The sequence below is a fragment of the Hemitrygon akajei genome, chromosome 28 (assembly GCF_048418815.1).
Source record: "Hemitrygon akajei chromosome 28, sHemAka1.3, whole genome shotgun sequence".
NCBI lineage: Eukaryota > Metazoa > Chordata > Chondrichthyes > Myliobatiformes > Dasyatidae > Hemitrygon > Hemitrygon akajei.
In genome coordinates, this window is record NC_133151.1 from 6,945,172 (window position 1) to 6,960,695 (window position 15,524).

The window sequence follows — 15,524 nt, forward strand, 5'->3', positions numbered from 1 at the left end:
CGTTCTCCCCGTGACCGTCAGCGATCTGGGTTCAATCCCCCTGTTTGTAAGGAGTTTGTACGTTCTCCCCGTGACCGTCAGCGATCTGGGTTCAATCCCCCTGTTTGTACGTTCTCCCGTGACCGTCAGCGATCTGGGTTCAATCCCCCTGTTTGTACGTTCTCCCGTGACTGTCAGCGATCTGGTTTCAATCCCCCTGTTTGTACGTTCTCCCCGTGACCGTCAGCGATCTGGGTTCAATCCCCCTGTTTGTACGTTCTCCCCGTGACCGTCAGCGATCTGGGTTCAATTCCCGTTTGTACGTTCTCCCCGTGACCGTCAGCGATTTGGGTTCAATCCCCCTGTTTGTAAGGAGTTTGTACATTCTCCCGTGACCGTATGAGGTCCCTCCACTTCTGTGGTTCCTCCCAGATTCGAAAGGTACATGGGCTGGGGTTAAGTTGGGGCCACGCAAGGCGACAGTCGTGGGCTGCTCAGTGTAATCCCCACTCACTTGATTTGACACAAACCGTGCACTTTGTCGTATGTTTCAATAATTCGATATATGTGTGACAAATACGCCTAAAGCTGAGCACTAAAATGGATGTTAGACCAAAAGACATAGGAGCAGAATGAGGCCGTTTGTCCCCTCGAGTCTGCTCTGCCATTTCATCATGGCTGATCCATTTCCCCCTCGGCCCCCAATCTCCTGCCTTCCCCCCCCGTAACCTTTCACTCCCTGACCTTATCAAAAATCTTAAACGCACACAGTGACCTGGCCTCTGCTGGCAATGAATTCCACGGATTCACCACCCTCTGGCTTAAAGAAATCGCTCCTCATCTCCGTTTTAAATGAGGCTGTATCCTCCAGTCCTAGATTCCCCCACTACTGGAAACGTTCTCTCCACGTCCACTCTATCCGGTCCTTTCAACATTCGATGTTCAGCGAGACTCTCCTCATCTTTCAAATGAATTAGAAAAGAAGCTTTGCTTTTTATTGTTCCAATTCTGTGCTTTCTTGTAAGAAAAAATGGGTAATTATGTTTATGTTGTTTTCCCTGTGAATGCTGCTTTTGTGATGCTATGCCCTGTCACGTTAGATTTTTATTGCACCTATGAACACATGTGCTTGTGGATATGACAGTAAACTCGACTTTGACCTTATAACAGAGGAACAAGAAGCAGTTTGCGATAGTTTTTTTAACTCTGTGGCCACTTTATTAGGTGTGCACCTGCTTTTTAATGCAAATATCTAATCAGCCAATCACATGGCAGCATCTCAATGCATAAAAGCACGCAGACATGCCAGATACGATAGGGTCTTTTAAGAGCCTCTTAGATAGGTACATGGAGCTTAGACAAATAGGGGGCTATGCGCTAGGGAAATTCTAGGCAGTTTCTAGAGTGGGTTACATGGTCAGCACAACATTGTAATGTGCTGCAGATTTCTATGTTCGAGAGGTTCAGTTGTTGTTCAGGCCAAAAGCAGAATGGGGAAGAAATGTGATCTACGTGACTTTGACCGCGATTATTGGTGCCAGAAGGGGTGGCTTGAGTACCTCAGAAATGTCTGATCTCCTGGGAGTTTCACACACATGACAGTCTCTCGAGTTTACAGAGAATGGTGCGAGAAACAAAAAACATCCGGTTAAGCAGCCGTTCTGTGGGCGAAAACGCCTCGTTAACGGGAGAGGTCAGAGCAGAGTGGCCAGACTGGTTCAAGCTGACAGGAAAGTGACAGTAACTCTAATAACCACACTTTACAACAGCAGGGATCATCTCTGAGCTCAGAACATGTCAAACCTTGGACGGGCTACACAAACAGAAGACCTGGACTTACAATCAGTGGCCACTTTATTAGGTACAGAAGGCCCCCTAAATAAATTGGCCACTGCGTAGATCTAGTCGAGGCTCTCAGCCCTGTCAGCCGTCAGTCAGTACGATTTGGGGCTAGGATTTCAGACGTGGAGAAAGACGGGAGATTTGGAGGGGTTAGTGGTTAGGTAAGTATTTCTATAGAAGGACTGAGCATCTTATGCACAGCAAAGGGAAGGTAAACAGCTCTGGCTTCAAATGAATCACCATCTGTTGGTTCCAGGATTACCGGAGACCTTTAGGCACCCAGAGTTCACACTGCTGCCACTTGACCTTCACGGGTGCACTATAAATATCTCCCGGAGATAAACCGTTCTCCTGTCTCGATTTCTCTTCCCTCGCTCCACCTTGTTTGATCTCTGTTTTAGCCGAGTCACCATCGTCAGTTTGACTTTGCCCTCGTCTCCCAGGTACCAACCTCACGTTCTGCCTGAATGTATCCTCGCTGTCTTGAATTGGTGTGTGGCCCTCTCCTACAGGCCAGCACCATTCTCAATGTCCTGCCTGCTGTTTCTAATAGTTACAGTCCTCGGTGAGACAGCACTGGGAGCACTGGCACCCTTATCTAAGAAAGATAAGGGCATTGGAGAGGGTTCAGGAGGTTCACGAGAATGATGCTGTGAATGATGGCTCTGGGTCTGCATTCGCTGGAGTTTATAAGAATGAGAGGTGTTCTCGTTGAAACCCATCGATTAATGAAAGGCCTAGATAGAGTGGATGCGGAGAAGATGCTTCCTATAGCGGGGTAGTCTACGCCCAGAGGGCACAGACTCAGAATAGAGGGAGGCCCGGTTAGAACAGAGATGAGGAGGAATTTCTTTAGCCAGAGGGTGGTGAATCTGTGGAATTCACTGCCACAGGTGGCTCTGGAGGCCGAGTCATTGGGTATGTTTAAAGCGGAGGTTGATAGGCACTGAATTAGTCAGGGGCGTCGAAGGCTACAGGGAGAATGGGGTCGAGAGGGAAAATAAATCAGCCATGATCAATTGATGGAGCAGACTCGATGGGCCGAATGGTCTTGTTCCAATCCGAAACCCTATGGCCTTGAAAAACCAAAGCCTGGGCATTTCAAACCTATTGGATTACCTGATCGTTTCTCCTCTCACCACTGGGCTCGGTACATAATTAGTAAGGTTATGGGGAGGGTTAGTGAATTATGCACATGCAATGGTGGTGCCAGAATTGTGGTGATATTCGCGGGCTCCCCCAGCACGTCCTCTCACTCTGTGTTTTTGATTTTTCAATGTACTTTTGACAAATAAAGCTAATCTTTAGACTCGACAGGCTGAGCAGCTTCTAAGAAGAGGATATGAAAATATATTTTTTAAAATGATAGAAGTTAACATGAAGCTGCTATCCCACCGCTGATGGTGGGTGCTTTTGCTGTCTGACCTCCTTTACACGATGGGAGCATTTTGGAATTTCCATTGGCTGTAAGACCATTTTCCCTCTCAGTCCCAATCTCCTGCCTTCTCCCCGTATCCCTTCATGACGTTCAAGAACCTATCAATCTCTGCCTTAAATATGCATAATGACTTGGCCTCACAGATTCACCACCGAAATTCCTCCTCATCCCTGTTCTAAAAGACCGCCCCTCCATTCTCAGGCTGTGTTCTCCAGTCTTAGACTCTCCCATCATAGGAAACATTTTCTAAACTTCCACTCTATCAAGGCTTTTCACCATTTGATAGGTTTCTTTTGAATTCCAGTGAATACCGGCCGAGAGCCATCAGACACTCTTCATATGAGAAGCCGTTCAATCCTGGAATCATTTTCGTGAGCCTCCTTTGAACCCTCTCCAGATTCAGCACATCCTTTCTAAGGACCCCAAACCTGCTCTCAACACTCCAAGGGAGGCCTCACCAGTGCTTTATAATGTCTCAACGTCACATCCTTGCTTTTATATTCTAGTCCTCTTGAAATGAATGCTAACATTGCATTTGCCTTCCCCACCACAGGCTCAGCCTGCAAACTGACCTTTAGAGAATCCTGCACAAGGACTTCAAAGTCCCTTTGCACCTCAGATTTTTGTATATTTTTCTCCACTTAGAAAAAAGTCAACCCTTTCATTTCTTCAACCAAAGTGCATGGCCACACACTTTCTGTGTATTCCATCTGCCATTTCTTTGCCCATTCTCCTAACTTGTCTATGTTCTTCTGTAGCCTCTATACTTCCTCAAAACTACCTGTCCCTCCACCTACCTTCATATCATCTGTAAACCTAGCAACCTTCCGTCACCCAAATCATTGACATATAACGCAGAAAGAATAGGTCCCAACATAGACCCCCGTGGAACAGCACTAGACACCGAGAGCCAGCAGAGAGGCTCCCTTTATTCCCACTCTTTACCTCCTGCTCTATCCATGCTAGAACCTTTCCTGTAATACCATGGGCTCGTAGCTTCTTAAGCATCCTCACGTGTGGCACCTTGTCAAGGGCCTTCTGAAAATCCAACATCAGCCAGTTTTCCTTAGTCTACCTGGCTTGTTATTTCTTCAAAGAATTCCATCCAACAGGTTTTTCAGGCGAGATTTTCCCTTGAGGAAACCATGCTGACCACGGCCTATTTTATCAAGTGCCTCCAAGTACCCCGAAACCTCATCCTTAATAATCAACTCCAACATCTTCCCAACCATTACCTGGCCAATAGTTTCCTCTCTCCCTTCTTGAAGAGTGGAGTTCCATTTGTAATTTTCCAGTTATGCCAGACTGCAGTGACTCTTCAAAGATCATTAAGGGGCTTGGAAACCTCCAGAGAAGGGAGATAAAAGGCACTTGAGGAACTGAATCCTCTCCATTCTATCGTCCGGTGTCCAGCTGCGGAACGGAAAGGGACCGTCAGCAAAAAGCACGAGGCTACTCACCTGCCAGCCGTTGGAGATCTTCTGGTTGAAGATGCCGAACTCGTAGCGGATTCCGTAGCCGTAGGCGGCCAGCCCCAAGGTGGCCATGGAGTCCAGAAAGCAGGCTGCACGGGGGGTAGAAGCAAGAGGTCAGGCAAGTCAGGGTCTGCGACAGAGGAACACCAGTCCGCAAGTTAACGTCAGGCTACTGCGCGACCGTACCTAATTGGAAAGCACTGGGACGTCACAAGGTCATGCCTGGCACCTTGGAAATGCAGAACACTCATTTCTTTTGAGTGGTACTGGGTGACGGTCTGGAAGGGCACACTGAGTAACTGGACAATGGTAACTGCAATACTCCCTATCTCACTTGGGAGGGAACGAATGTTAACACAAGGGACTCCGCAGGTGCTGGTCACACACTCAAAATTCTCGAGGAGCGCAGCAGGTCAGGCAGTGTCTAAAGAGTCGACCTTTCAGTAGTCCTGATGAAGGGTGTCGGCCCAAAACGTTGACTCTTCCCTCCTCTCCGTAGATGCTGGCCTTACCTGCTGAGCTCCTCCAGCATTTTGTGTGTGTTAAGGGGGAGCGAACGTGGTAAGATCACAGCAAGAGGACAGAATCAGGTTTAATATCACTGGCATATGTTGTGAAATTTGTTAACTTTGCAGCAGCAGTACAATACAATACATGATAATATAGAAAAAACACAATTACAGTAAGTGTATATATGAACTAGTTAAATTAAATAAAAAGTACAAATACAGAAATTTAAAAAAGCAGCGAGGTAGCATTCATGGGTTCAATGTCCATTCAGAAATTGGATGGCAGAGGGGAAGAAGCTGTTCCTGAATTGCTGAGTGTGTGTCTTCAGGCTCCTGTACCTCCTCCCTGATGGTAGCAATGAGAAGAGGGCATGTCCTGGGTGATGGGGGTCCTTAATGATGGACACTGCCTTTCTGAGGCATCGCTCCTTGAAGATGACCTGGATACGACGGAGGCCGGTGCCCGTGATGGAGCTGACTGAGTTTACAACTCTCTGCAGCTTATTTCGGTCCGGTGCAGTAGCCCCCACCCTCACAGCAGACGGCGATGCAGCCAGTCAGAATGTTCTCCATGGTACATCTGTAGAAACTTACGAGTATTTTTGGTAACATGTCAAATCCCTTCAGACTCCGAATGAAATATGGCCACTGTTGTGCCTTCTTTGTAGCTGCATCAGTACGTTGGACCCAGGTTAGGTCCTAAGGGATGATGACACCCAGATATAGGTAAAAAAAAAACTTAATTAAATAGACCAAAAGAGCAAAAATAGTGAGGTAGTGTTCATGGGTTCACTGTCCATTCAGAAATCAGAGGACAGAGGGGAAGAAGCTGTTCCTAAAACATTGAGCATGGGTCTTCAGGCTCCTGTACCTCCTTCCTGACGGTGGCAATGACAACAGGGCAGGAGAACTGGTCAGCCATATCCCCCACGAACAGTGACAGGTCAGGAGTCGGAGGGGGTGATACTAGAGGCAATTCGTTCCCTCACGAGTTGAGGTGTCTAAGGTTCACCTCAGCACGGTGACGGGACAGGGATTTCATGGCCACACAGAGCAGTCGGAGAGCCCGTAGCACGAAGTGGCACGGCGGGGAGGGCAGACGCCTGTGTTTAGCTCTCTGCCGATTCAGCATTCCGGGACGGCCCTCAGCCACATCTCCCTCCCACCACCCTGACACGCAGCCGGAGGGGCGACCTTTCCCACTGCAATGGGACAGCTGCCTGAAATCCCTGCCCGGCATCGGCCGAGCCTCCCCTGCACCCCGCCGTCCGCAGGGATCCGCAATTTACCACCTGCTTCGCAAGGGGAACGGACGCACCTCACACTGGGCTTGGGACCTGCAGACCGTACGGGAACCAGAAAATAAAGGAGGCAAAATAAAAAGTGACAACGCCACCCTGCTCAGCAGCAGCGACGAGAGATCCCCGCCATCACGGAAATACACACAGAAAGGTGCCGGGGATCCCTCTCACCCTGCTCAGCAGCAGCGACGAGAGACCCCCGCCATCACGGAAATACACACAGAAAGGTGCCGGGGATCCCTCTCACCCTGCTCAGCAGCAGCGACGAGAGACCCCCGCCATCACGGAAATACACACAGAAAGGTGCCGGGGATCCCTCTCACCCTGCTCACGGACCGTCTGTCCCACTGCCATCCACATCCACACCAGGACCAGCAAAACGTTACCTTCCCCAAGCAGTAAGGTAGATTCGCACCTCCCATCCACCAACCCACCCCACCACCAGTACTTCATCATTTGCTGTACAGACACTCCCGCGTCTATACATAGATTAAATGTACGTACACATTGTATGTGCATACAATTAATCCATGTATGTAAGCTACCATATATATTATTTATTATAGTTAGTTACTGCCTGTTAACCTGCTGGCGTTTAGGGCAGCAACGATGTCCTCCATCTCTGTCTGTCCTCGACCATCTTCTCTATCGCGCCCCAGGTGTGGTTCCGGGACCTCATTTCTGCCTCTGTGGTACGGAGCCAAGTTGCCTTGATCTTGGCGGTGTTCAGGGTGTCTTCATCGTGTTAGGAGCTTCCTCTCAGTTTTCACTACTGTCAGTCACCCAGGTCCCGGGTGGAGACTCGGGAATACCGTCGCAGTCAGGTGGAGAAGGATTCTTCATTGCTGTTTCCGTTATGGTTTTGTTTGACCAGTCGGGGTTGTTGGCCCTGAACCTGGACCACTCTCAGTCTGACCTCTGCCCTCTGACCTGTTCGACATGGGTGACCCTACCAAGAGCCAAAGCACAAAGCCCTGACTCCAGCCAAGATAGCTCTCCGGGTCATCGAGGCATGCAAACCTCCAAACCCTATGGTGAGGTTGTGATCCTCTTGGAGGTGTACAAAATATAATATATATATAATGTTTCTTTATTTTATTGTGGTTTTTTGTGCTGCAGTGGATCCACAGTAACAATCATCTCCTTCTCATTTGCACTTTTGTACTGAAAATGACACCTTGAATCCTCACCTGCCAACCTGCCCAGACCTCCGTTTCCAAGTCCAGCATCTTCCTCGATATCTTCTAGTTCTTCCATGTCCAACCCAAGCTAGAAAGAGAGAGAAAAAGAACAAGCAATCAACCAGCAGCCATTTCTTAGGTGCCACCATCAGATACACTGGTCTGGAGGACGAAGCCAAATGCACAGGGTCATGGTGTGTTGTATGACACCGTGGGGACCCGGTCTACTCTTAATCTGACCTTAACTACCCCTTGCCTTTGCCGGATTGGAGAAATACCCCCTGTTCCACCCATCGTCCAGTCCTGCTTTCTCCTCTACCTCGGCCAACCTCTTTTCCCAGTTCTGAGGAGCTGACAGAATGGTTTCTCTTTCCACAGATGCTGCCTGGCCTGCTGATCCTTTCCCCCACCCTCAGCGTTTTCCCGGTTTTTAACTTCAGAATTCTGGCAGATTTTTCCCCTTTGATCTTCGGCCCTGTTTACTCCCCAAGGCTGACAGAAAAGAAGTTGTGTCGCTGGTCTGAAAACCTGTCATTGGACACAGGACATACCAGCACAGGCCCTTCAGCCCACTTCTAACTTACTCTAAGATCAATCTAACCCTTCCCTCCTCCGTAGCCCTCCATTTGTCTCTCATCTACGTGCCATCTAAGATTCTCTTAAACGCCCTTATTGTATCTGCCTCTATCACCACCCCTGGCAGGACGTTCCGCACATTCACCACTGTCTGCGTGAAAACCTACCTCTGACAACCCCCATACTTTTCTCCAAACACCTAAAACTCCTTAAAGACAGCGGCAGCAATTGAACCCTGGTTGTTGGCACTGTAATAGGCTTACACTAGCCACTGACTACCGGTAACTGTTTGATTTTGGATCTTCATTGAAGAATAAATGGTTTACATCCACCTCGAAGTTCAAAGTAAGTTTATTATCAAAGTACGTATATGCCACTGTTGTAATGTGAATGAAGTCACTAGAGGGAGACTGAGACTAGTGGTTTTATTCAACAAAATGAGACCTTCTCGGAGGAAGAGGCCTCCTGACCCAACATTACATGACAGTTTCAATACGCAAAAGATCGAAGGTGACAGCAGGACAATTCTATAGTTGCCATGTATCTACAATGCTTCCTTTGAATTACATGTAGTTTTCAAACCCCAACCTCCTTCTTCACACCCACACTCCAGACACCCAAAATTAATGTTCATCAGCATTGTCCGGTTTGCAACCAACTCCAGGGCTGCGTTTTAAATTCCATCTGCAATCCACGTTCCAATCTAAAGAATGGCAACCCAGTGCTTGTTATACGCCCTAACAGTCACCATCTACTACCCTCACAGGCATTCACAATAGAACAAAGAAATTATGTCCCCTTGTAGAAGCATTTTCACCTGTCAATGCTTTGCCTTAATCATCGTCTTTACATTGGAGAGACACAATCACATTGTTAGGGAGCTTTGCAGTGTAACATTCTTTGTGAGGGGAACTGGCCTCAATTGTGTGACCTTTACTGTACTACACATCTCCCCACACAATGGGGATGGCCAGGATGGCTGCATAGCATCCGGGTTCAATTCCCACCGGAGTTTGCAAGCCGACACACACAAAGTACTGGAGGAGCTCAGCGGAAAACAGTAACCAGTTGCTGTTTCGGGCCGAGACCCTTCCTCGGGATTGGAAAGGAAGAGAAGTCAGCGTCAGACGGTGGTGAGGGGGGGAAGATGTAAAAGGTGGTAGGTGAAACCGGGAGAAGTAAAGAGCTGGGAATGCAAGGAGCTCGTACGTTCTCCCTCTGGGTGCTCCCATTCCCTCCCCCATTCCAAAGGCATATGGGTTAGGGTTAGGGAGCTGTGGGCAGGCGATGTTGGCACCAGAAGCCTGCCCCCCTGGCAGAATCCTCGCGGCAGTGACGATGCAAAATGATGCATTCTGTCGCACGTTTGTGACAGATGAGGCTAATCTGTAATCGCAGAGAAGGGGGGAGTTGCGGGCAGAAGACAGGGGAATGAGGGACGCCGGGACTTCACTGAAGATTTGGAGTGAGTGGATAGGTGCAAGTGGGGTAGGACTGGAACTAGAGGTCACTCGTTAAGGGCAAAAGCAGGAATATTATTTATTTATTTTTTAAAACTTTTTTTATTAGTTTTTCAAAACATTTTACAAATTAAAAACCCCAAATCCCAATGAGGAGCATTAATACAGTGCAAAATTAAGCATACAATAACAATATGCTACAAAGGAAGAGAATTTAACAAAAAAGCACCTAAATTAAAGACAAGTAAGCTTAGTGTCCTCCCCAAGCCCCACAACACAAGATAAAAAACAACAACTCCAGACCAACCACAACACAGTATAAAGAGTATAGGTCAGGACAGTCAAACTCCCAGACTGTGAATACACTTAGCAACAGAGGATAATAATGCCTACTACCAGAAAAAAAAAGGGAGCTGAAAGCAAGGGACTGAAAAGAAGAAAAAAAAACCCTAGTCAAGAGGAAGGTTATGAAAGTACTCGATAAAAGGTCCCCAGACCTTATGGAACTTTAGATCCGAATTAAGAACTGAATAATGAATTTTTTCGAGGTCCAAGCAGGCCATAATGTCGTTAAGCCATTGTGCATGAGTGGGCGGGGCAACATCTCTCCATCTAAGGAGGATCAAGCGTCTCGCCAGGAGAGAGGCAAAGGATAGTATTTGGCATTTGGTCGGACCCAGACATAAATCTGTCTCGCCCCAAAAACCGAACAGAGCAATTAAGGGGTTTGGTTCTAGGTGCTGATTCAGAATACCCAATAATGTAGTGAAGACATCTTTCCAGAATTTCTCCAAGCTAGGACAGAGCCAGTACATATGGATGAGAGAGGCCACGCCCCTCTTGCATTTATCACAGAGCGGGCTAATGCCAGGGTAGAATCGAGACAGTTTAGATTTAGACATATGGGCTCTATGAACAATCTTAAACTGTAAGAGGCAATGGCGAGCACAAAGAGAGGTTGAGTTAACCGATTTGAGAACTGAGTCCCAGCTCTCCTCGGATAAGGAGATATTTAAATCCTGCTCCCAGGCCATTTTAATTTTATCCACAGGGGCCCGTTGTAAGGCTGCTAGTTTATCTCGGATAATTGATATTAAACCTTTACCTAGTGGATTAATGGAAAGAAATAGGTCCATAGCATTTTTCGCAGGCATTTCAGGAAAGTTAGGAATTAAAGGAGCAATAAAGTGTCGGATTTGGAGATATCTGAAAAAGTGAGCGTTAGGCAGGTTGAACTTAACAGAGAGCTGCTGAAAAGAAGCGAAGCGATTATCAATGAAAAGATCTTCAAAATGTCTAATGCCCTTCCTATACCAAACATGGAATGCTGAATCGTATGTAGTAGGTAAAAAAAGGTGATTATGTGCAACAGGGCTAGAAACGGAAAACCCCTGGAAACCATAGCATTTCCTAAACTGAGCCCATAAAAAGCAGGAATATTTAAGGGGAAACTTCTTCACTGAGGGGGTGAAATGAGCTGCCAGCGGAAGTGATGGATACAGGTTCAAATGCAGCATTTAAGAGAAGTTTGGAGAAGTATATGGATAGGAGGGGAATAGAGGACTATGGTCCATGTGGGACCAGGCTGAATAACAGGTCGGCACAGTCTAGATGGACCAAAAGGGCCTGTTTCTGAGCTTTGGAGCTCTGTGACTATTAAAATGGAGGGAGCCTAGAGTTAAAATGGAGGACATCTTGACTGAAGGGGCGTTCCTTTAGATCCCCAGTAAGCGTAACGTTACCTCAAGGCCTTGCAGCTTTTTAGGAGGTCTGTAACAGGAGATGCTCCCGGGGCAGCTGCGTCCTATTCCCGACCATTCAGTCAGACTTCTAAATGTCACGGGTATTTGCACAGCAGACGGTCACCAGCAGCTAAACTCGCCCGGCTCAATGTATTATGCAACGGTTTAAATCCTGTCCAGCCCTTACCCACCAGTGTCAGCAATGGCAGCTCTGGGCACCTAGATGGGTGGAAGGGGGTGTGGGCCTTCCACCTTGAGTGGGCTAGAGGAAGAAGAGAGGGCAGCCCCTGCCCTATCTTCATATTTTTTCAAACAGACACCCCTCCTTCCCCGACCCATTCCTCAACAACACAAACAACATGTAAGCCAGCAGCTGTCTGTGAGGGGGGGGCAGAGGGGAGAGAGAGGGGGGGAGAGAGGGGAGTAGAGAGGGGGGTAGAGAGAGGGGGGAGAGGGGGGAGAGAGGGGGGAGAAGAGAGAGAGGGGAGGGCGGGGGAAGAAAGAGAGAGGGAGAGAGAGAGGGAGGGGGAGAGGGGGAAGAGAGAGGAGAGGGGAGGGAGGGGGAGAGAGAGGGGAGGGAGAGGGGAAGAGAGGAGAGGGGAGGGAGAGAGGGGAAGAGAGAGAGGAGAGGGGAGGGAGTGGGAAGAGAGAGAGAGAGGGGAGAGGGGAGGGAGAGGGGGAAGAGAGAGGGGCTGGGTGGGGTGGGTGGGTGTAGAGAGAGGGGCTGGGTGTGGTGGGTGGGTGTAGAGAGAGGGGCTGGGTGGGGTGGGTGGGTGTAGAGAGAGGGGCTGGGTGTGGTGGAGTGGGTGTAGAGAGAGGGGCTGGGTGTGGTGGGTGGGTGTAGAGAGAGGGGCTGGGTGGAGTGGGTGGGTGTAGAGAGAGGGGCTGGGTGGAGTGGGTGTAGAGAGAGGGGTTGGGTGGGGTGGAGTGGGTGTAGAGAGAGGGACTGGTGGGGTGGAGTGGGTGTAGAGAGAGGGGCTGGGTGTGGTGGGTGGGTGTAGAGAGAGGGGCTGGGTGGAGTGGGTGTAGAGAGAGGGGCTGGGTGTGGTGGGTGGGTGTAAAGAGAGGGGCTGGGTGGAGTGGGTGTAGAGAGAGGGGCTGGGTGGAGTGGGTGGGTGTAGAGAGAGGGGCTGGGTGGGGTGGGTGGGTGTAGAGAGAGGGGCTGGGTGGAGTGGGTGTAGAGAGAGGGGCTGGGTGGAGTGGGTGGGTGTAGAGAGAGGGGTTGGGTGGAGTGGGTGGGTGTAGAGAGAGGGGCTGGGTGGGGTGGGTGGGTGTAGAGAGAGGGACTGGGTGGGGTGGAGTGGGTGTAGAGAGAGGGGCTGGGTGGAGTGGGTGTAGAGAGAGGGGCTGGGTGGGGTGGGGTGGGTGTAGAGAGAGGGGCTGGGTGGGGTGGGTGGGTGTAGAGAGAGGGGCTGGGTGGGGTGGGTGGGAGTAGAGAGAGGGACTGGGTGGGGTGGAGTGGGTGTAGAGGGAGGGGCTGGGTGGGATGGGTGGGTGTAGAGAGAGAGGCTGGGTGGAGTGGGTGTAGAGAGAGGGGCTGGGTGGGGTGGGTGTAGAGAGAGGGGCTGGGTGGGGTGGGTGTAGAGAGAGGGGCTGGGTGGGGTGGGTGGGTGTAGAGAGAGGGGCTGGGTGGAGTGGGTGGGTGTAGAGAGAGGGGCTGGGTGGAGTGGGTGTAGAGAGAGGGGCTGGGTGGGGTGGGTGGGTGTAGAGAGAGGGGCTGGGTGGAGTGGGTGTAGAGAGAGGGGCTGGGTGGAGTGGGTGTAGAGAGAGGGGCTGGGTGGGGTGGGTGGGTGTAGAGAGAGGGGCTGGGTGGGGTGGGTGTAGAGAGAGGGGCTGGGTGGAGTGGGTGTAGAGAGAGGGGCTGGGTGGAGTGGGTGTAGAGAGGGGCTGGGTGTGGTGGGTGTAGAGAGAGGGGCTGGGTGTGGTGGAGTGGGTGTAGAGAGAGGGGCTGGGTGGGGTGGGTGGGTGTAGAGAGAGGGGCTGGGTGGGGTGGGTGGGTGTAGAGAGAGGGGCTGGGTGGGGTGGGTGGGTGTAGAGAGAGGGGCTGGGTGGGGTGGGTGGGTGTAGAGAGAGGGACTGGGTGGAGTGGGTGTAGAGAGAGGGGCTGGGTGGGGTGGGTGGGTGTAGAGAGAGGGGCTGGGTGGGGTGGGTGGGTGTAGAGAGAGGGACTGGGTGGAGTGGGTGTAGAGAGAGGGGCTGGGTGGAGTGGGTGTAGAGAGAGGGGCTGGGTGGGGTGGAGTGGGTGTAGAGAGAGGGGCTGGGTGGAGTGGGTGGGTGTAGAGAGAGGGGCTGGGTGGAGTGGGTGGGTGTAGAGAGAGGGGCTGGGTGGAGTGGGTGTAGAGAGAGGGGCTGGGTGGGGTGGGTGGGTGTAGAGAGAGGGGCTGGGTGGAGTGGGTGTAGAGAGAGGGGCTGGGTGTGGTGGAGTGGGTGTAGAGAGAGGGGCTGGGTGGGGTGGGTGGGTGTAGAGAGGGGCTGGGTGGGGTGGGTGGGTGTAGAGAGAGGGGCTGGGTGGGTGTAGAGAGAGGGGCTGGGTGGAGTGGGTGTAGAGAGAGGGGCTGGGTGGAGTGGGTGTAGAGAGAGGGGCTGGGTGGGGTGGGTGGGTGTAGAGAGAGGGGCTGGGTGGGTGTAGAGAGAGGGGCTGGGTGGGTGTAGAGAGAGGGGCTGGGTGGAGTGGGGTGGGTGTAGAGAGAGGGGCTGGGTGTGGTGGGGTGGGTGTAGAGAGAGGGGCTGGGTGTGGTGGGTGGGTGTAGAGAGAGGGGCTGGGTGGGGTGGGTGGGTGTAGAGAGAGGGGCTGGGTGGAGTGGGGTGGGTGTAGAGAGAGGGGCTGGGTGTGGTGGGGTGGATGTAGAGAGAGGGGCTGGGTGGGGTGGGGTGGGTGTAGAGAGAGGGGCTGGGTGTGGTGGGTGGGTGTAGAGAGAGGGGCTGGGTGGGGTGGGTGGGTGTAGAGAGAGGGGCTGGGTGGAGTGGGTGTAGAGAGAGGGGCTGGGTGTGGTGGGTGGGTGTAGAGAGAGGGGCTGGGTGGGTGGGTGTAGAGAGAGGGGCTGGGTGGGGTGGGTGGGTGTAGAGAGAGGGGCTGGGTGTGGTGGGTGGGTGTACAGAGAGGGGCTGGGTGGAGTGGGTGTAGAGAGAGGGACTGGGTGGGGTGGGTGGGTGTAGAGAGAGGGACTGGGTGGAGTGGGTGTAGAGAGAGGGGCTGGGTGGAGTGGGTGTAGAGAGAGGGGCTGGGTGTGGTGGGTGTAGAGAGAGGGGCTGGGTGTGGTGGAGTGGGTGTAGAGAGAGGGGCTGGGTGGAGTGGGTGTAGAGAGAGGGGCTGGGTGGGGTGGGTGGGTGTAGAGAGAGGGACTGGGTGGAGTGGGTGTAGAGAGAGGGGCTGGGTGGAGTGGAGTGGGTGTAGAGAGAGGGGCTGGGTGTGGTGGAGTGGGTGTAGAGAGAGGGGCTGGGTGGGGTGGAGTGGGTGTAGAGAGAGGGGCTGGGTGTGGTGGAGTGGGTGTAGAGAGAGGGGCTGGGTGGAGTGGGTGTAGAGAGAGGGGCTGGGTGGGGTGGAGTGGGTGTAGAGAGAGGGGCTGGGTGGAGTGGGTGTAGAGAGAGGGGCTGGGTGGGGTGGGTGGGTGTAGAGAGAGGGGCTGGGTGGAGTGGGTGTAGAGAGAGGGGCTGGGTGTGGTGGGTGGGTGTAGAGAGAGGGGCTGGGTGGAGTGGGTGGGTGTAGAGAGAGGGGCTGGGTGGAGTGGGTGTAGAGAGAGGGGCTGGGTGGAGTGGGTGTAGAGAGAGGGGCTGGGTGGGGTGGGGTGGGTGTAGAGAGAGGGGCTGGGTGGGGTGGGTGGGTGTAGAGAGAGGGACTGGTGGGGTGGAGTGGGTGTAGAGAGAGGGGTTGGGTGGAGTGGGTGGGTGTAGAGAGAGGTGCTGGGTGGAGTGGGTGTAGAGAGAGGGGCTGGGTGGGGTGGGGTGGGTGTAGAGAGAGGGGCTGGGTGGGGTGGGTGGGTGTAGAGAGAGGGACTGGTGGAGTGGGTGGGTGTAGAGAGAG

At 52.0% G+C, this 15,524-nt stretch overlaps 1 protein-coding gene across 1 annotated transcript in view; it reads right to left on the bottom strand.

Annotated features, from left to right (window-relative positions):
* The window catches only part of LOC140717587 (glycogen phosphorylase, muscle form-like), a 125,653-nt gene that overhangs the window by 65,946 nt on the left and 44,183 nt on the right, over positions 1-15,524 (bottom strand). The window contains exons 3-4 of the mRNA XM_073031161.1: positions 7,735-7,813; positions 4,720-4,823 (exon numbers count right to left, since the gene is read on the bottom strand). Coding sequence (XP_072887262.1) covers positions 4,720-4,823; positions 7,735-7,813 — 183 coding nt within the window. The remainder of the gene's footprint in view (positions 1-4,719; positions 4,824-7,734; positions 7,814-15,524) is intronic.